Here is a 20770-nt window from a genome sequence, read left to right on the forward strand (position 1 = left end):
GCCGAGCGACGATCACCGGCCAGCAGTAGTAAATCTGGGGTTCATCCCCTCCATTCATAGAGGCCCGGGCCCCAGATGAGATGGCGTCGCGGTCACGTGCACCATCGCCGTGAAGCTGGTCCACCCTCCGTACATATCCGCGAGGTAGTACAGGACGTCCGCGTTGTCGACGGGGATCCACTTCCTCAGCGTGTGCGAGGTCTGCCGGTTCACTGAGAAATCGTCCTGCAGCTCAGACGTGACGATCTCCGTCGATGTTGTTGTTTGGAAAGAGAAAGACGGAGACCCGTAGTTAGGCATGTCGAGCACGCGGATGGTGACGTTTTCTCCCGAGACGTCGGCGCGGCCGCTGGGGTTATCGGCGGTGAAGATAACAAGAAAGTTGACATTTTTCACTGGAGAGTAGGTCGTCGTCTCCGTGGTGCCGTGTGTCGGGGTCGGGGTCGGGGTCGGGGTCGTTGATGATAACCTGTCCCGCCGTCTTCGTCGAGGTCGCCGTGCCGGCGTTTGTGTTGACCGCCGAGGTCGCCCTGCCGCCGACCCTGATGGGGATTGGCGCATGCTCGCTACTGGCCGTCATACGACCCGGGACATCATATCCCACCATAGACGGTCTGCCACGATGTACATTGGTGGGGAATGGAGAAGATGACCTTCTCGGGGCGGAGGGCGACGATGATCACCATCACGACCACGGCGACGGTGAGCACACTCACCACGGCCGCCACTACGCAGCGCGCAGTGGCGAGGCAGGGGAACCTTGTGCGCTTGTGGCCACCGTACTCATCCGACTCGATGCCTTTTCCCATTCTTCAATTAATTCCTGCTGTATATACTATACTAGAAGGCGTATGTACACTACCTGCATGCACCCATCACACCTGAGGGTATATATATATATATATATATATATAGAAGGCGTATATATAGGAGAGGCTATTCAGTAGCCGGCTACAAAATAAGTTATTCTGTTATTCTGTAGCCACCTCCATTTACTATAATTTTATATACTAATTTACCATAATATAAATACATATTTACGATAGTTGGGTTACTATAACACATGGGGATATTTACCATAACGTTATATTAAACCACTTAGTAAGGAGTTACTATAATCTCGTAAAATAACATAGTAATTATCGTAACTCAAAGTGGCTACAGAATAAGTTATTCTGTAGCCAGCTACAGGATAGTAGTTCTATATATATATATATATATATATATATATATATATATATATATATATATATATATATATATATATGTTTCTCTGTAGCTGGCTGTAGAATATGATATTTTGTAGCCGGGTCGCTGTGCCGCGCCGGGCTGATCCGGTCCGACCTCAGCGTCTCAATCCTCATTCACCGCTCCCCTCAATGGATCCTCATTCACCGCAATGAATCCTCATTCGCCGCTCCAGATGGTGCCTGCCGCCGTCGCCGCCCTCTTCGTCGCGCCTCTCGCCTCTTCCCCCGCACCCGCGGCTCGCCCCCCGCTCATGCCGCCCTTCCCCTCGCCCCCGCATCTGCTTGCCATTGAAGATCCTGATCAGATTTGCCATCGCCCGCCGCTCCTGCCGCCCTTCCCCTCGCCCCCGCGTCTCGCCCCCCGCTCCTGTCGCCCTTCCCCTCGCCCCCGCACCTGCTTGCCATTGAAGATCCTGATCGGATTTGCCGTCGCCCTTCCCCTCGCCCCCGCACCTGCTTGCCATTGAAGATCCAGTGCTCTTATTGGCTGCTAGGGAGGCCCCAATCCTCCATTGGAAGTGGCTGCTGCAGAGGCCCCAAACATCCACGCCGGGAAACTGCCTGCTCGTCTCTACTCTGCAGATCCACATCAGGCTAGCAGAGAGGCTACGGAGGTGATTTATCTTATCCATGTGTCAATTTTACACTGTACATACTTGGTTCTCTGATGCCCACTGCAAATTTTGTTTCCGTGAACAATTTTTTATTTTTCTTTTCTGTTTGCCTTCGCAGTCCCTGTTTACCAATGCACATTGTTGGTCTGAGTTGGCATCTCAAACCGAGCTGCATAAGTTTTCATGATTCTTGTGATTTTTACTTAGCAATTGATGTTCCTGCTTTCAACCAAAATTGTGCGGATCATTCTAGCTAGTTTAAGTAGTAATTAATGTTACTGTTTATGGTAAATTTGATCATTCTAACTAAATTTTACCATCAATTTTAGTAACTATATTCACTGTCCACATGTCTCGTAAATATACTGTAATTTCTCGTATCCATTCTCAGTGCAAAATATTTCTCATAAATATTACTGTAAGTTCTCGTAACTATTTTTAGTGCAAAAACTTTCAAAAAAGTTTCGGTACAAATTCTCGTCAATATTTCTTACTGCAACGTATTCATACTATTGTCGTAAATATGCTTACCATATGGCTTACTGTTTATTCTTTCACAGGAAATGAGGCCTCCTAAACTTGTTCAGGGGAGATTGAAATCATTCACCCTGCACACCACACAGGAGGATTTCCACATTGATATAAGTGACGTTACTGGTGTATCTCAGACACTACCACCTCAACCAGTTCATCAGCAGCCACCACATTGTCCAGGACCATCGGCACACCCTCGATCAGAGGAGGACGATGATGATGACGACTTCATGCAACTCCCAACTAGGCACCCGGTAACGAACAATAATCAACGTCGTACTACAAATGTTGTGGTCAATGCACGCAGAGATGGAAAACTGCAGAAGAAAAATGCCCCTCGCACGGAACCACATATGAAGGTATACTGTTGCGACTAAATGCCCCTCCCAAACAGTATTCCATTACATTCTTACCACAATGGTTCCTTCTTTTCATGCTTTTGTATTAATTAGCACTTATTTTGAACAATTACACAAGTCCTGTCTCCTTTCTACAGCCTAAACAGCAAAAGGTTACCAAATATCTGAATGCCCTAACTGTTCGTTGTGCACCTTCAATTTTCATCTCATTTATTGATCTCCTTACCATGAGCCAGCGTACCAGAATCAATAATATGAATTTTGGTGGCCTCCTCCAGATCCGAACAGACAAGCTAGTTAGCAGAGAAATGTTGAAGTATTTGTATGACAGGCTAGACCCTGATACTATGGTATTGGTTCTTGGTAAAGATAGGGTTATACATATCAACCCTTTTGCTGTTAAGCAAGCGTTTGGCATTCCAGACAGTGGCGAAGAATTATCTCTACACACAAACCAGGAAGCATGCAAGGCCCTGTCTGCTTTCAAGGATTTTATTGGTTTACAAGAAGATGAGGATGTGCACACCAAGTATCTGCAAGAGATCTAGGAGGCCGACATTGAGTTAGAATCTAGGATGCTTGACGATGTCATGTGCATGAAAATTTTCTTCATGATCGCTTCTAACAAGCTGTTGTTTCCTTCCTCGGACAACAACATCAGGGCGAAAGATGTTTATTTGGCTAGGAATTTGTCTCGACTACCCACTTTGAACTGGTGCAAGGCTGTTACTGATGAAATCCGAGATGCTGCATGCACGTGGCGACTTGATAGAACAACAAAAGTTTCGCCTTCAATTACAGGATGCGCGAATTTTCTGTTGGTGAGTTTCCCATTTATCATACATATTATTCCTTCAAATATTATGATAGCTAATTAGGTACCCACATGTATTACAGTAAACTTATTCTCCCATATTTCCATTTTTCTCGGTGTAGATAGTTTATTTGGATAACTTACGCTGCAACCACCAGATCAATCACAAGGATATTCCCCGTGCCAAGTACTTTAATCAAGATTTGATCAAACAAATAATTGCTGCTGACAAGACAAAGGACTACCAAGGAAAGGTCACATTTGGGCGATTACCGGTGAGACACAGTAACTAATGTCCCCCATTTTTAAATGCAGTCCTCTGTGTCAATGCCTATTTACTGCCACTTACCTATTTCCATTTTCTGTGGGCAGCTTAGGGACATCAATGATACGGTTTACTACATGCCTCATTATTCTATTCCAGAAAACCAAGAAAACATACAACCTGTGACTAATATACATGTCGGGTACACTGAGAAGGGGTACCCTAAGCACGAATAAAAAAACGGCTGCTTAGACTTCGAAAAAATCGAAACCAGCTAAACACTGCTGGCCTCGGCCGATTCTCCGACTTGCCCGAGGCCCCCTCACCGCTGGCCTCGAGCGACCCCCCACCAAGGGCCTCGGCCGGGCCGCCGACTCTCCGTCTCGCGCGAGGCAGGCTCGGCAGCACTCCGCTGCCTCTTCCTCCTCCCGCCCCTCTGACAAAACGTCGTGTCACATTAACTCAGCCAACTGCTGCCCCTGACATCGGCCGCATGCTCGGCACAGTACAGCAGAATGGCCGACGGGACAGGAGGCAGGACTGGGCAGAAGTTACCCGCCACTGTGCTAACCACTAAAGCACATAGTTGACGCCCATGCCTCACTGTGCTACCAACTCCTGCTCCGAGAACAACGCAGCGTGTGGAGCCACGTCGGAGATACTGTGGCCTCGGAATCAGCACCCAGGATCAATAATTCCCCCTAAGGCCTCGGCGGTATGTTTCAGGGGCTCGGCAGCCTGAGGATCCATGTCCGCCGAACCCCCCACGATGGCTCGGCCTCGCCGTCTGCGGAGCCACAGCTCCCTACGACGTCATCACATGATGACCAGCACGACGCCCGCCATGCCCTGCATCAAGCTGTACTGGAGCCCCACGACGCACAAGATCAAGTATGACCGGCGCGTCACTTCTACACGACAAGGACGGGGCCACTCCATCAACCATACCACAACAGTGGCCGGCTACAGGGCTCGGACACACCGCCCCCGTTTATAGAGCAGGAGGTCTCGGCATCCCGACGCCAACTCCGCTTCGTGCGAGGCACCCCAGAGGAGGCCTCGGCAAGGGGCCTAATCTCCGTCTCGCGCGAGGCCTCATTCTCTGTGTCGCTCAGGGCCGGCTTGTCCGTGGTCCGTCGGCCCCCACCTCGACAGCACGTCATGTCTCATTAATACTTTCAACCACTCCCGCAATCTCCGCCGGACAGCGGCTCAACGCCGTACCAGCTGGGACAGGGCACGGCGGGGGTTACCGACAATTGTGTCCCGGCACTGTGTCCACGATCAGCACCTGGGACAGAGCGTGGCGGGGGTTACCAGCCACTGTGTCCTAACGCTGCACCCGCGACTCGCCGCCCGCTCAAGGCCTCGGTACTGTGCACCGAGGCCTCAGCAATCTCGGGGTTCGTGCCCGCCGAGACCCCCACCGCAGTGTGAGCCTCGTCACCAACCAGGCCTCGGCCTCGCGCACAATCTGTCCACCAGGGCTTGCACGTTCGCCGTCACATCCGCTCCGAGACATTCCCGGGGCTCCCACGACGCACTGGACCTGATGGGACAACCACGCCGCTCCAGTACTCCAAGGACGGATCGCTCCTACGGCCACGCCGCCACCAGAACAGGCCACAGGGTTCGGACGTGCCACTTCTATTGACACTACGTCGCATAGTGATACATGTACTACCCCTGTTCTCCCTTCAACTATAAAAGGAGAGGACTTGGGCCTCGTAGGGGGGAACGAACACACCGATAGAACGACACACTTCTACGCTACTTGAGAACAACGCCTCAAGCAGCCCGCACCACCCTCGCCGAGACCTGGGGCTAGCTCCCTCTCTCACCTAGCTTGTAACCCCCTACTACGAGCACTCCGATGCAAAGAACATAAGATCGATCTGTCAGACTGGACGTAGGGCCTCGATTGTCTGAACCAGTATAAACCTTGTGTCTCTTTGCATTACCATCCGGGATTAGGGGCACGCAGCACAAATTCACCCGTCGGTAGAGGGACCCCCGGTTCCAAAACACCGACAGTTGGCGCACCAGGTAGGGGACGCTGCGTGTTAGCTTCATCGTCCCAGCAGGACCCGGATGGTAGACCCCATACGACCATTACGTCTTGGCACCATAGTTTGGTTCGGGAGCCTAGAGTTCATGTCTCTAGGGCATGAGTATGACATGGTGCTCCTCGCCCCTCGAGCCCCACCATCCAACGATGAGGTCACGCCCCGGTAGCCCAGACGCAGGCGGCGCCCGGGCAGCCGCTCTCGCCGCGCTCGCCAGGCACGACGCAATGAATGCCACCCCGACGCTACGCGAACCCAGGGCGGCACGCCACTCCCCGCCGACGTCCTACGACCAGCTGTTGGTACGGGGTCCCTGGCTGGGAACCTGTCTGGCCTAAGCCTGGATAAAGGAAAATCGCCGGTGGCTCACGACGACGCCCAGTCGTCTAGTTCTACTCCACCACTCCCCGAGGGGTCGACCCCGGCAGGGCAGAATATGGAGACGGCACCGTCCTCATACCCCTTTGGGTTACGGGATGCCGCCGCCTCTTATGCCTACGCCTACACTGCCGCTCACGAGCACCCCTCGGAACGTCGCCAGCGCTTCGCTCTCGACCTGAGCATCCACTTCGACTCCTCGGACGAGGACAAGGCATGGCCCGGGGTGGATTTCTCCGAACTCCACAACCCCGGGGCGTTGCGCCAATTCTTGGCCGCAAGCGACTACTGCCTCGGCTATTCCGACTCCGACGATGAAGGGACTTACGATCCATCTCGCGAGTGCTTCCACGTCGGGCTCGGGATGCCAAGGGCGGGCGAAGAAGACGAAGGGACAGGCAACCATCCCCCACCCCAGTCAAGGGCGGGCGATGCCACGCCTCCGCGTCTTGTAGCCCCGGCGGCGCGAAACGAGAACCCCGTCCGCGGGGGGCATCGACGCCCAGACCTGGAGCAGCTCCACGAGCTTCAAGCCAAGGTCGAACAAGACCGACTCCTCCTGCAGCAGCTTCAGGACTCTCTTGAGCAGGAGCAGCAAGGGCGTGGTGAGGGCGGAGGGGCCCGAGGGAGGGCCCGCAACGTCCATCACCGCATCAACGACAACGAGGGGGGAGAGCCGCCCCCAATCTTTAATCGGGCTAGCCAGAATGTCGCCGCGGCCACGATGCTGGTCCGAGCAATGCCCGAGCCCTCCACCACCGAGGGGCGACGGGTCCGCGAAGAGCTCCGTGACCTCCTCGAGACCGCTGCGGTACAGTAGGCCGAAAGTTCCGCCTCCGCCGGCGCGGAGACACTTCGGAGCAACCCACGGTGTGACCTCGCCGGGGCCAAGATGCCTCGGTCCGTCCCGAGCCCGCTCGCGCGCCGGCGGCCAACAAGGCCCCCTCGGTGCGCGATCGACCTGGAGACCAGCATGAGGCACAAGGCGACCACGAAGTAGTTGGCAGACGACGGCGCCATGGCGACGGAGCCGCTCGGGGCTACCACCCGCATCGAGGCGGTCGCTACGACAGTGAAGAGGACCGCAGTCCTTCTCCCGAGCCACCGGGCCCTCGGGTCTTTAGCAGAGCCATTCGCAACGCTCGCTTCCCAGCCTGGTTCCAGCAACCTGCCAACCTCACGAAGTATAGCGGCGAGACGAACCCCGAGCTATGGCTGGCCGATTATCGTCTGGCTTGTCAGCTAGGCGGGGCGGAGGATGACCTGCTGGATGACCTGCTCATCATCCGCAACCTCCCTTTGTTCTTATCAGACTCAGCACGAGCCTGGCTCGAACACCTTCCTCCCGCACAGATCCACGACTGGCGCGACTTGGTGAGGGTCTTCGTCGGGAATTTCCAGGGCACCTATGTGCGCCCCAGGAACTCCTGGGACCTCAAAGGTTGCCGCTAGAAGCCAGACGAATCTCTTCGAGATTTCATCCGGCGCTTCTCCAAGAAATGCACCGAGTTGCCCCGCGTCGGTGACTCGGAAATCGTCCAAGCGTTCCTCTCTGGCACCTCCTGCCAAGACCTAGTCTGAGAATTGGGCCGGAACGTACCAACCACAGCGGCCGCACTCCTCGACATCGCCACCAACTTCGCCTCGGGCGAAGAAGCGGTTGGGGCCATCTTCCCCAACAACGACGCCAAGGGGAAGCAGAAGGATGAGGCCCCTGAGGCCTCACCCACCCGCGTCCCCAAGAAAAAGAAGAAGGGTCGCCGCCTCCAACAATGTCGCCGAATACGAGGCCCTCGTCAACGGCCTGCAAACTGCCATCGAGCTTGGAGTGCGACGTCTCGACGTACGGGGTGATTCCCAGCTCGTCGTCGATTAGGTGATGAAAGAGTCAAGCTGCCATGACCCCAAAATGAAGGCGTACTGCGCGATGGTACGTCGCCTAGAAAACAAGTTCGACGGTCTCGAACTCAACCACGTTGCGCGAAAGTTCAACGAAGCCGCGGATGAACTGGCAAAAATGGCGTCGGCACGAGCCCCCGTCCCCCCGAACGTCTTCGCCAGAGACCTCCACAAGCCATCCATCGACTATGCCTCGGCAATGGAAGAGGGCGCATCGGCCGAGCCCAACGCAGGGCCCGAGGCCCCCTCGGCCACCGAGACCCCGCCAGCCGAGCCCGAGGCCATGGCGATTGACGCAGAGCCTCCCAAGGTCGACCAAGGAACGGACTGGCGAGTCCCTTTCCTTGATCGCCTCATTCGAGGAGAACTTCCTGCGGACAGAACTGAGGCCCGATGGCTTGCGCGACGAGCCAAGACTTACGTCCTCTGCAACGGCGAGTTGTATAGGCGTAGCCCATCGGGTATTCTCCAACGATGCATCACCACCAAGGCTGGGCACTCCCTACTTTGGGACTTGCACGCGGGAGTCTGCGGGCACCACGCGGCGCCTCGGGCGCTCGTGGGTAACGCCTTCCGACAAGGTTTCTATTGGCCAATGGCGGTGGCCGACGCCACGAAGATAGTACGCTCCTGCGAGGGATGCCAGTACTACGCTCGACAGACGCACCTCCCGGCCCAAGCCCTCCAAACCATCCCCATCACATGGCCATTCGCTGTGTGGGGGCTGGACATGGTTGGGCCTCTGCAGAAGGCACCCGGGGGCTATACCCATCTGCTGGTAGCCATCGACAAATTCTCCAAATGGATCGAGGCTCGTCCGATCACCCAGATCAAATCCGAGCAAGCGGTGCTGTTCTTTACGGACATCATCCACAGGTTTGGGGTTCCTAACACCATCATCACTGATAATGGGACGCAATTCACCGGTCGCAAGTTCCTAATGTTCTGCGACGACCACCACATCCGGGTGGCCTGGTCAGCCGTAGGACACCCAAGGACGAACGGCCAAGTAGAACGTGCCAACGGCATGATCCTACAAGGCCTTAAGCCAAGAATATTCAACCGGTTGAAGAAGTTTGGCAAGAAATGGCTTGACGAACTCCCGTCAGTCGTCTGGAGCCTACGAAACACCCCGAGCCGAGCCACGGGATTCACACCGTTCTTCCTGGTCTATGGAGCCGAGGCCATCCTCCCCACTGACTTAGAGTACGGTTCACCGAGGCTACAGGCGTACAATGAGCAAAGCAACCGCACCGCCCACGAAGACGCCCTTGACCAACTGGAGGAAGCCCGAGACGTCGCGCTACTACACTCAGCCAGGTACCAGCAAGCCCTACGATGCTACCAAGCCCGGCGCATCCAAAGCCGAGAGCTGAAGGTGGGCGACCTGGTGCTGAGACTGAGGCAGAGCAACAAGGGCCGCCACAAACTGACCCCACCCTGGGAAGGGCCATACATCGTCGCCCAAGTGCTGAAGCCCGGGACCTACAAGTTAGCCAACGAGAAGGGCGAAATCTTCACCAACGCTTGGAACATAGAACAGCTACGTCGTTTCTACCCTTAAATTTCCAAACGTCGTTTACATTGTTTCTCGAAATGCAATAAAGAAGCGTTCTTAGTTGTTATAATTTTTTGAGAAACCCCCATCAAGGGGAACCTCCCCCCTTATAGACAAGTCGACTGTATAGAACCTAAGGACAGTACGATCGTCTCAAAGGCGAAAAGGCCGGCCGAGCCGTGAGAACGGCCCATGCCTCCGGGCTACAGCAGCTCCCTCACCACCTTTTCACCCAAAGGACAACGTAGGCTCCGAGGAAGTTCCATACAGAGAGCTTGTCTATCGATAGGGGCTCGACGTCTCAATAGCGCTATAAGGAAGACTCGGCTCTGCCTCTGCAAAGCCGAGCCTCCCTCGGGGGCTAAAAAGGGGGAACCCCCTAAGTCCCGAACACTGTTTGTTAATGATCTTTCAAAAAATTTCTACGCCAAACTCTCTCGCGCTCCGACGGGACCTTCACAAGAAACCCAAAGACCAAAAGCTTGTCTCGAGGCCAAAGGGCCGGTCGAGTCGTGAGAACGGCCTACGCCTCTGGGCTACGGCAGCTCCCTCACCACCCTTCGCCAAAGGACGGCTTAGGTTCCGAGGGATTTCTTTGCGGGTTCCCAAGATCGAGACAGAGGGCACAGGCTCGGAAGTAGAACAGAAAACGGTTAAAAGACCCATGTACGCAAATACTTTAAAGGCCTCAACGGCCACAAAAACGTCACGATACGGCAACTAACTCAATTCGGTTACATGGCCCCTTTCGGCCCAGGTCAAAGCTCAAGGATCGGCGGCCGGCGCGGGAGGGACCACCTCTTCTTCAAATAGACCAGCCAGCGCCGCGCCAGGTGCCTCGGCCGCCTCCAACAGCTTCGTGACCTCCACGTCAGCTTCCTCGTCATCTTCTGGCAACACGTAGCCGTCGCTGACAGCCTCGAGGTTGATAGCGTAGTGCGAGGAGACGACGGCCAGGGCACGCTTGACGCCCGTGTGCAACGCCCCCCGGAGCCTCTCATGGACGCGGCCGCTCAACGCAATCAAGCGGCTCCCAAGGGAGCTGGCCGATTGGACCCCCTCGACGTCTAGGGCCTCGCAGGCGGTACGGACTGCGCTGCGCAGCACCTCGTGCTCCCGGACCTCAACATCCAGCACCGCTTGTGCTGCAATGGAGGCCTCAGCCGCCTGGGAGGCCTCTTTCTCCAGATCTACGTTGCAACAAGGGGTCAGAAGTCAAACGCGAACCAGAACAAAAAGAACTAAGAGCACGATTCGGCGGAACTTACGCTCGGCCTTGCTCTTCCAATCTAAGGCCTCGGCCCGAGAGGCCTCGGCCGCCTTGGTAGCCTCGGCCAAGGCGACTTTGGTCAGCTGATGCTCGCTCTGCTCCGCACCTAGCTGCCCGGCTATGGCCTTGATAGAGGTCGTCGCTTCTTGGGCCCGAGACCTGAAGGCGTCTCGCTCCTCCTCCAGTTCCTTGATCTTCGCTACCAGAGGGGCAGACTGCTCCTTAGCCGTGGCCAACTCGGCCTGAAGGTCAGCACAACGAAGGCGAAGGTCCTCCACTTCCGTGCTCTGCGCCGACAAAAGCCCCTGAGCATCGGCGAGCAGGCCTGTCTGCCGCCGGAGCTGGTCCTAGATATCCCTCTCCCTTCGTAGGAATACCGATTTCCCAAGGGATCGGGTCTCGAGCTCCTAAAGAGGCAAAGCAAAAAACGCGCGTCAAACATTGCGAGGGGGCTCGGAGAGGAAACAACGTGGCACGAGAGAGGAAAAGTACTTACCTGGGTGACACCGGGCAAGTCCCGTCCCACAATAGTCATCGCGGTCTGCAGCGATCGCACTGCAAGTTGGCGGTACTGCTCGAGGGTATCCCACCGCCCCCCTCTGCGATATCTTCAAGGGCGAACACCGGCTCCCCCTCGGGATCAGCCTGGTCCCGCCAGAAAACACGCGGGAAGTTCCACCCATGGGGCTCGGGCCGCAGCCGGGCAAGGGCCGAACTCCCCTCGGCAGGATCTGGGACTGGCTGCTCCGCGGTACTAGCCGCCTCGACGTCCGCCGCCTCCTTCCCGGGGGAGAAATCATCAGACGAGATTGTCTAAACCAGGGGTGGCGCCAAAACTTGCTCTGTCTCCACTTCCATCGCCTCGGCCTCGACGGATCCAGGGGCTCCGGCCTCCACCATCTCTACCTCGGTGGCCCCAGCATCCACCGCCCCGACTTCGGAGGCCTTGGGGGCTCCGGCCTCACCCTCAATGGCCTCGGCAATGGTGGACGCCCCAGCCTCCTTCGCCCCAAGACTCACGACATCGCGAGGCGTGGGCTCCTCCTCCTCCACTCGCTCCGCGGCCGCCTCGGCACCCTTTTCCTGGGCAGCCGCCTCCTCCGAAACGGCCCCGCCCGATGCCGCGCCACGCTGCATGCCAGCCTGCGCCTCCGCCGCCTAATGGGCGGAGGAGCTAACGTTCACCTTGAGCGCCTTACGGGGCGCCAAGGCAGGATCCTCCACCAGATGCTTCTGGCTGGAAGCAAAGACACTCCCAAGGTCAGCATGCGACCAAGGGACAAACAGGGAGTACTATGGACTCCACAAGAAAAGACGCTTACCGCGAACGGGGATGCAGCCGCTTCGACACCGCCAGCCTCCTCTGCAACGGCGCCGGTGGTGGCAGCGGCGCGGCCTCGGTATCCACCGGAGCCAGCTGGCCTCCGCCGGACCCCGGCACCTCGTCGACCCTTCGCGGAGACGATGGGGTCGGCCCCACCGTCGCTCGCTCCACCTCCACCGTCGGACCCATCGGGCTGACGGCACGCTCCTTCGACACTCACGCCTCGGGCATGTCGACCTCGGCCCTGGGATGGGCCGCCATCGGCCTTGGGACACCTCCTCCTCCTAGGGGCGTCAGGCTCCTTGCCGGCGCCCCGGGCACCATCTCCCTAATGTCGGGGAGGTGTTCCAGGCAGGCCGTCCCCATGTCGCGCCCGTCGCCGTCGCCCAAAGAATCCGACACCGACGACGAGGGAGACGGCTCCAACGGGAGGCCGTCGAGCTTCTGACGCCGGCGACGGGCGTCCAGCTTTTCGCGCGCGAGGAGCTTCTTCGTGCGTTTCGCCTCCTTGGCATCCTTCTTCTTCTTCTCCTCCTCGGCGCGCGCCCTGTTCACGGCTCGCAGCTGGGCGTCCTCGGGAACGGGCGGCGGGGAGTCTCGCACGTCCCTTATCCCCTACAGGAATGACGAAGTAAGACAGCAGACAAAAAAGGCGGAAAACAAGAAGGCCGCGAAAGCATCGGCAACATCCGACTCACCAGTGAGATGTACCCCCGCGAAGGGCGCATCGGGAACGGCACCAAATCGTCGATCCTCGGCTTCCTGTCTACCGCCTCTCTCACCTGACGTAGGGTCTCGTCATCGGTAAGGGCGAAGGCGGACATCTTGATACCGGCAATCGGGTCACGCGGGGTCATCTTGAACAGCCGCCGCCACCGGGCCATCAGCGGCAACACCCTCCGGCGGTGAAAGGCCGCCACAACCACGGCCGCCGAAAGGCCGTGGTCACGTAGCTTCCCCAAGGCCCGCAATAGCGGCTCCAGCCTGGGCTGATCAACCTTGATGACGCCGTATCCCCACTTCTCTGGTTGACTCTCTACAACCCGCCCGGTATAAGGAGGAAGTCCTCCGTCGTCGTTGCGGAGGTAGAACCAGCCGTCGTACCAACGACGGTTGGACGATGATAGCTGGGCCGGGATGTAGAGGGACTGCCGGTCTTGGCGCACGTGAAGGGTGCAGCCACCGGCCCTCTGCACCTTCCGAGCCCCCCTCGTTCCCCCCGGCTTGGTGGTGAACGTCGCTCAGAACAAGTGGAGCCACAACTCCCAGTGGGGAGCGATCCCCAAGTACCCCTCACAGATGGCGACGAAGATGGCCGCCTGCGCGATGGAGTTGGGGCTGAAATTGTGAAGCTCCACGCCGTAGTAGTGCGGGAGCGCCCGCATGAACTTATCCGCCGGCAACCCGAGGCCTCGCTCATGGAAGACGACGAAGCTCACCACGTAGCCGTCGCGCGGCCTCGGCTCCGACTCATCCCCCGGAGCAATCCACTCTGGCTCGTCAGGGTCGGTGATCGAGCGAAGAAGACCGGCCTCCACGAGCGACTGCAGCTTCTCCTCAGTGACGTCAGACCGCTCCCAGGGATCCGTCAGGAGGATGACGGGACCACCAGCCATTGCGCGGTGGAGGTCGCTGCTACGGTGGTAATCTCTCTCTCTCTTTCTTTCAGTTTCTCGCTCTCGCCCTTCTCCTCCCCGGCGCTCTATGCTCTCAGCAATGGCACAGGGGCAGCGAAAGCAAATGCGGAAAAGGTAAGAAAGGGGAGGGCGAGGCTCTTTGCGTATTTATGCAGGGACGAGACGAAACCACCGGGCGACAAAATCGGGGAAGTTTCCCCAAAAAGTCCGGCGCGGTTATCCAGATCCGGTCTTATCGCCCACGCGCCCACTCCCTCCTCATTAATCGCGCATGCAGGTACGTCCCGTCGGCTGATGCCACGTCGCGTCCGACCACAGCAGCAGCAGGCGCCGTTTCGCCTCCCCGAAAAAGCCGCCTCAAAAGACGTGTCTGCCGTTATTAACCGTAGGGAGAGAAATAACCCCCCTGATTCCTTTCAGGCAAAGGAACTGGGCACCGAGCCCGCTACGGTCCAGGGGTTCGAAGGCTGGGCCCTTAGGGGTTTTGATAGCCGCCCTAGGGCAACAGAGTTAGGGGCGACTATGGGCGAGCCTATGCGAGGCCGAGGCCCAAGCAAGCGAAACGCTTGGGACGCCCTGTGTCGTGTCCAGGACCGGTAGGGAGGTCTCTGAATGGGATCCCACCATAGGGAGGCACCGAGCCACCGAGGCCCAGCGAACGGCCTCGGCACCCACTAGAGAAACCCTCCGGTACTCTTGGAGCGCGTCTCCGGACCACTAGCTGACCCCTAGCGAACGGGGTACTGGCCTCCACTCGGACTTACCCGATAACAGCTCACCGGAAATGCCATCGCTCGCGCCCACCGAGGGTAGCGCGGCATGTTCCACCCCTCCTTTCGAGCGAAAAGGAAGCGCGAGGGTCGAATAAAAAGTCAGGGGAATCCCCGACGACCCTCTTGCTCCACGTAGAGGCTAAGGGACTCTACCTGCAAACCATTGCCGAGGCCCAGCGACTTGGGCTCGCACACGAGGGGGCTCGGCAAAACAAACCCTCCTTTCGAGCGAAAAGGAAGCGCGAGGGTCGTTCAAAAAGCCAGAAGATCTCCTGACGGCCCTCTTGCTCCGTGCAGAGGCTAGGGAGCTCCTTCTGCAAAAGACACCGAGACCCCGCGACCTAGGCTCGCACCCGAGGGGGGCTCGGCGGATAGACCCTCACGCGCGAGGGGCGAACCAAAAGCCAGGAGGACCTCTGACTGCTCTCTCGCTCCGTGCGAGAGACTCGGGGGCTCCTCCTGCAACTTTGTCGAGACCCAGCGGCTCAGGCTCGCACACGAGTGGGCTCGGCAAACAGCCCCCCGTCCGAGCAAAAAGGACGTGCGGGAGACGGACAAAAAAGTCGGGAGGACCCCCGACCGCCCTCTCGCTCCATGCGGAGGCTCGGGGGCTCTTCCTGCACCCAAGATAAAGACAAGCGACCCGAGTCTGTTACAGTCCAGGGGTTCGAAGGCTGGGCCCCCAGGGGTTTCGACAGCCGCCCCAGGGCAAAAGAGTCAGGGACAACTACGGGCGAGCCTGTACGAGCGCGCCCTGTGTCGTGTCCGAGACCGGCAGGGAGGTCTCCGAATGGGATCCCACCGTAGGGAGGCACCGAGCCACCGAGGCCCAGCGAACGGCCTTGGCACCCACTGGAGAAACCCGCCGGTACTCTTGGAGCGCGTCTCCGGACCACTAGCCGACCCCCAGCGAACGGGGTACGAGCCTCCACTCGGACTTACCCGATAACAGCTCACCGGAAATGCCATCGCTCATGCCCACCAAGGGTAGCATGGCATCTTCCACCCCTCCTTCCGAGCGAAAAGGAAGCACGAGGACCGTACAAAAAGCCAGGGGAACCCCTGACGGTCCTCTCGCCCCAGGCGGAGGCTAAGGGGCTCTTTCCGCAGCATCGTCGAAGCCCTGCGATCCGAACTCGCACCCATGGGCCCGGCAAACACAATGAAAACCCCTCACTCGAAAGAGAAAAAAGCCCCTGAAGAAGTAAAATCACTCCTCCAGGGCCTCGGGGGCTACACCCGGTGGGTGCGCTCGCGCGCACCCATCGAAACCTCAAGTACAAAACACCATCCCAACAGGAACTATCAAGAGCCAATTCTCATCAGAACCTCAGGGGGAGTGCCTCCACTCCCCCCAAGGCTCGGGGGCTACTGTCGGATACAGTGAGAAGGGGTACCCTAAGCACGAACCAAAAAACGGCTGCTTAGACTTCGAAAAAATCGAAACCAGCTAAACACCGCTGGCCTCGGCCGATTCTCCGACTCGCCCGAGGCCCCCTCACCGCTGGCCTCGAGCGACCCCCCACCAAGGGCCTCGGCCGGGCCGCCGACTCTCCATCTTGTGCGAGGCAGGCTCGGCAGCACTCCGCTGCCTCTTCCTCCTCCCGCCCCTCTGACAAAACGTCGTGTCACATTAACTCAGCCAACTGCTACCCCTGACATCGGCCGCATGCTCGGCACAGTACAGCAGAATGGCCGACGGGACAGGAGGCAGGACTGGGCAGAAGTTACCCGCCACTGTGCTAACCACTAAAGCACATAGTTGATGCCCATGCCTCACTGTGCTACCAACTCCTGCTCCAAGAACAACGCAGCGTGGGGAGCCACGTCGGAGATACTGTGGCCTCGGAATCAGCACCCAGGATCAATAATTCCCCCAAGGCCTCGGCGGTATGCTTTAGGGGCTCGGCAGCCTGAGGATCCATGTCCTCCGAACCCCCCACGATGGCTCGGCCTCGCCGTCTGCGGAGCCACAGCTCCCTACGATGTCATCACACGATGACCAGCACGACGCCCGCCATGCCCTGCATCAAGCTGTACTGGAGCCCCACGACGCACAAGATCAAGTACGACTGGCGTGTCACTTCTACACGACAAGGACGGGGCCACTCCATCAACCATACCACAACAGTGGCCGGCTACAGGGCTCGGACACACCGCCCCCATTTATAGAGCAGGAGGTCTCGGCATCCCGACGCCAACTCCGCTTCGTGCGAGGCACCCCAGAGGAGGCCTCGGCAAGGGGCCTAATCTCCGTCTCGCGCGAGGCCTCATTCTCTGTGTCGCTCGGGGTCGGCTTGTCCGTGGTCCGTCGGCCCCCACCTCGACAGCACGTCACGTCTCATTAATACTTTCAACCACTCCCGCAATCTCCGCCGGACAGCGGCTCAACGCCGTACCAGCTGGGACAGGGCACGGCGGGGGTTACCGACAACTGTGTCCCGGCACTGTGTCCACAATCAGCACTTGGGACAGAGCGTGGCAGGGGTTACCAGCCACTGTGTCCTAACGCTGCACCCGCGACTCGCCGCCCGCTCAAGGCCTCGGCACTGTGCACCGGGGCCTCGGCAATCTCGGGGTTCGTGCCCGCCGAGACCCCCACCGCAGCGTGAGCCTCGTCACCAACCAGGCCTCGGCCTCACGCACAATCTGTCCACCAGGGCTTGCACGTTCGTCGTCACATCCGCTCCGAGACATTCCCGGGGCTCCCACGACGCACAGGACCTGATGGGACAACCACGCCGCTCCAGTACTCCAAGGACGGATCGTTCCTACGGCCACGCCGCCACCAGAACAGGCCACAGGGTTCGGACGTGCCACTTCTATTGACACTACGTCGCATAGTGATACATGTACTACCCTCGTTCTCCCTTCAACTATAAAAGGAGAGGACTTGGGCCTCGTAGGGGGGAACGAACACACCGATAGAACGACACACTTCTACGCTACTTGAGAACAACGCCTCAAGCAGCCCGCACCACCCTTGCCGAGACCTGGGGCTAGCTCCCTCTCTCACCTAGCTTGTAACCCCCTACTACGAGCACTCCGATGCAAAGAACATAAGATCGATCTTTCAGACTGGACATAGGGCCTCGATTGCCTGAACCAGTATAAACCTTGTGTCTCTTTGCATTACCATCCGGGATTAGGGGCACGCAGCACAAATTCACCCGTCGGTAGGGGGACCCCCGGTTCCAAAACACCGACAATACAGTTCCCAAGCATTCTTTCAGAACTAGGTGGAGTAGTAAATGTGACTGTTGCTAAGCCAAAGAGGAAGCTGTTAGTGCAAGCTCTGGCACAATTTGATATCAAATCGAAAAAGGCAACAACTTTATTAAACAAGGGACAACTAATGCTACACGCTTCACATGACCAGCTCGTTGCAAAGGTGCGGTCAATTTTGGAGAACCAGAGTTGTGAGAATAACAGCATAGATCACCAACCTCAACCAACCGCTCCTAGTGCAGGTCCACAGATCTACCCACTACTGACTCTTTTGTTCAAAAAAATAGTTAATCTTACCCTATTTATTTATTCATGTATGAAGCAGATGCCAACGATCTTGACATGCATGATATCCATAACGGAGATAGCGTACAGTCTGCACATGTAATCGAGGTGCCAAATCAGCCTGAAGGTAGGCGAAATCAGATATCTGTTGCTAATTGTATTGGTATATGCCTGTTGCAGATTCCTCATGAAACATGCAACTGCAGTTATGTCTCCACTAATTTTCATTTTCTTTGTTTCAGGATATGTCACTAACCAACATATACACCAGGAGGCACATGTGCCACTGTTACAGAACAGTCCCACGAACACAGCGGCACCACATCCCACTGATGCCACAGCGAATGCCGAGTCAGAACATGAATTGGATCATGAACACTCACCGGTTTGATCTCTAGTTACCATATGTCCAATCACATTAAGATTGCAGTATATAGCTATACTATTTACTATACAACTTTCTTAGTCAATCAATACACATGTGATTTTTGTATATGCAGGTTCACACGGATGTGACGATTGGTGATGTTGTTCCTCCAATTCTAGATCAGGCGATGGACCAAGGAGGCACTGGACAAGCATCACAGATTGGCAGTATGTTTTTTCTTGAATTTGTTTGATCAAATATCATCATAATACTTACTTATATCAGCTGCAGGCCCCAATGTCAATGTTCATGGAGGAACCTCATACCTAGATTCTCTAGTTGACCTCATTAGTGCATCTGTTATACCTACTGCCCACCCACAAACTACAACAACTGACACGATGACATCAGAGGCTGCTGTGCTTACTCAGACCCAACATCAGCTTCAAGAAAAGGTGCCTTCCACACGTTCCTTTCCCCCTTTACTGTAATTTTATCAAGCCGCTTACTACAATTTTACGATTTGGGGATGAGCACAGATTCTATGAACTAATCCCACCATTGACGATGAACCCCTCCTACCTGCTGCCCATCCACAAACTACAACAACCGACACGGTGACATCAGATCCTGTTGTGCTTACACAGACCCAACATCAGCTTCCTAATGAGGTGCCTTCCACACGTTCATTTCCTATTATTGTTTTTTTATCAAGCTGCTTACTACAATTTTACTGTTTGCGGATGAGCACAGGTTCTACGACCTGATAGCACCATTGATCATGAGCCCCTCCTACCTGCTGCTGTTTATCCAAAACCACAACGCCTTACAAGACGCCCATCCAAGTACGTGTCGCCATTTAAAGGTGATCCAATGCGAACACGAGTACCAATGTCAAAGGCACTAGCTGTGAGGAAGAAGTTCCTCCCCAGTCTCAAGAGTTTAAAGTACGCCTTACGACCCCTTATCAAATTTTGTATCATCCTCCAAGTTACTGACGACTACATTTTTCCCATACCAGTCAGGTTTTCATCAGCACAGGGTTCATAGAATTCACTGGCAATGAAATATTAGATTCCTTCACAGATGAGCAGGAGCTTTCGAGCAAATTTATGTCCTACCTTGTTCAATGCTTGAGCCATGACGAATCAGTCCGCATGCCTGATGGTGGTGGCTACAGGGTGTTCCTATCCCACCGGATTGGGGTGAGTCCACACAAAGAACACCCTAACAACCGTGCCAACAAATTTTCAGTTTCTTACTAATATGTATCAACTGTCTTTCTAGGAATACGTCAATATGGAGGATGAGGAGGAATTCGAAGAGTGGCAGTTTCATAATGCCCTTGAAATTCTAGACAGTGACATTGCTGCTGTTGACACAACTAATGTTAAGCTAGTAAGTACTACTTCTCATTCCATGAAATGTATATTAATTACAGTTTCCTTACTAATACCTTTTTTTGGGAATTAGCAGTTCTTTTTGCCGATTATGGAGGAGGACCACTATACTGTTTACTGCATCAACCTTATACATGACCGAATAGATATACTCGATTCTAGTCCTGATGACCATAGGCTTTACCATGAAGTCGTGGGAAACAGAATTATTCCAAGGCTCAATCTTCTGTTCCAGGAGGCCACAGATGGTAAGTTTAAGTCGTTTACTCGATTCAGGCGACCCATCCTACCTGTCCCTCTGCAGGGCGATGCCACCGACAGTGGATTCTTTGCCATCAAATTCATGGAGTTATGGAATGGTGAATCTTTCCATCTTCCAATCCTCACGGTACATCCTAACATTGTACTTACTTTGTCATCCAAGACTCTGCCTCTGTGTTGCAATGTTGCTGATCTCCTTTCACTGCAAAACCAGGAAAATGCGGCAATGTTTAGAGATCAGCTTCTCTACTACGCCATCTATCACCAAATCAACACTATTGAGAAGCTTCCTGCTGGACTACAAGCACTCAAGCCACGTCGTTGAACAACACGTTCGGACCATTCTCCTTTGGAATGCCAGAATAAATATGGATGCCTCAGATGCTGTGTTTTTACTTCACCGCTACTATTGGCCTCCCTCTCTTCCGTCCCATTTTACCACACAAACTACAACTGCCTCCTCTTTTCTTCGGAGCATTATCTGGGTT

General features: G+C 56.0%; 1 protein-coding gene and 1 pseudogene across 1 annotated transcript; both read left to right on the forward strand.

The window, feature by feature from the left end:
- Positions 1–1399: 1399 nt before the first annotated feature.
- Positions 1400–1717, forward strand: LOC136525512 (lysine-rich arabinogalactan protein 19-like). Its single transcript, XM_066518474.1, has one exon. It carries the CDS (start codon positions 1400–1402, stop codon positions 1715–1717), a length of 318 nt encoding a protein of 105 aa, XP_066374571.1.
- A 710-nt stretch (positions 1718–2427) lies between these two features.
- Positions 2428–20622, forward strand: LOC136526706 (uncharacterized; annotated as a pseudogene).
- The last annotated feature ends 148 nt before the right edge of the window (positions 20623–20770 follow it).

Source organism: Miscanthus floridulus, chromosome 19 (genome assembly GCF_019320115.1).
Source record: "Miscanthus floridulus cultivar M001 chromosome 19, ASM1932011v1, whole genome shotgun sequence".
Lineage (NCBI taxonomy): Eukaryota > Viridiplantae > Streptophyta > Magnoliopsida > Poales > Poaceae > Miscanthus > Miscanthus floridulus.

What these genes read in the sequence shown, in the direction of transcription:
- LOC136525512 (XM_066518474.1), top strand. Translation starts at nt 1,400, where the DNA reads ATGAATCCTCATTCGCCGCTCCAGATGGTGCCTGCCGCCGTCGCCGCC.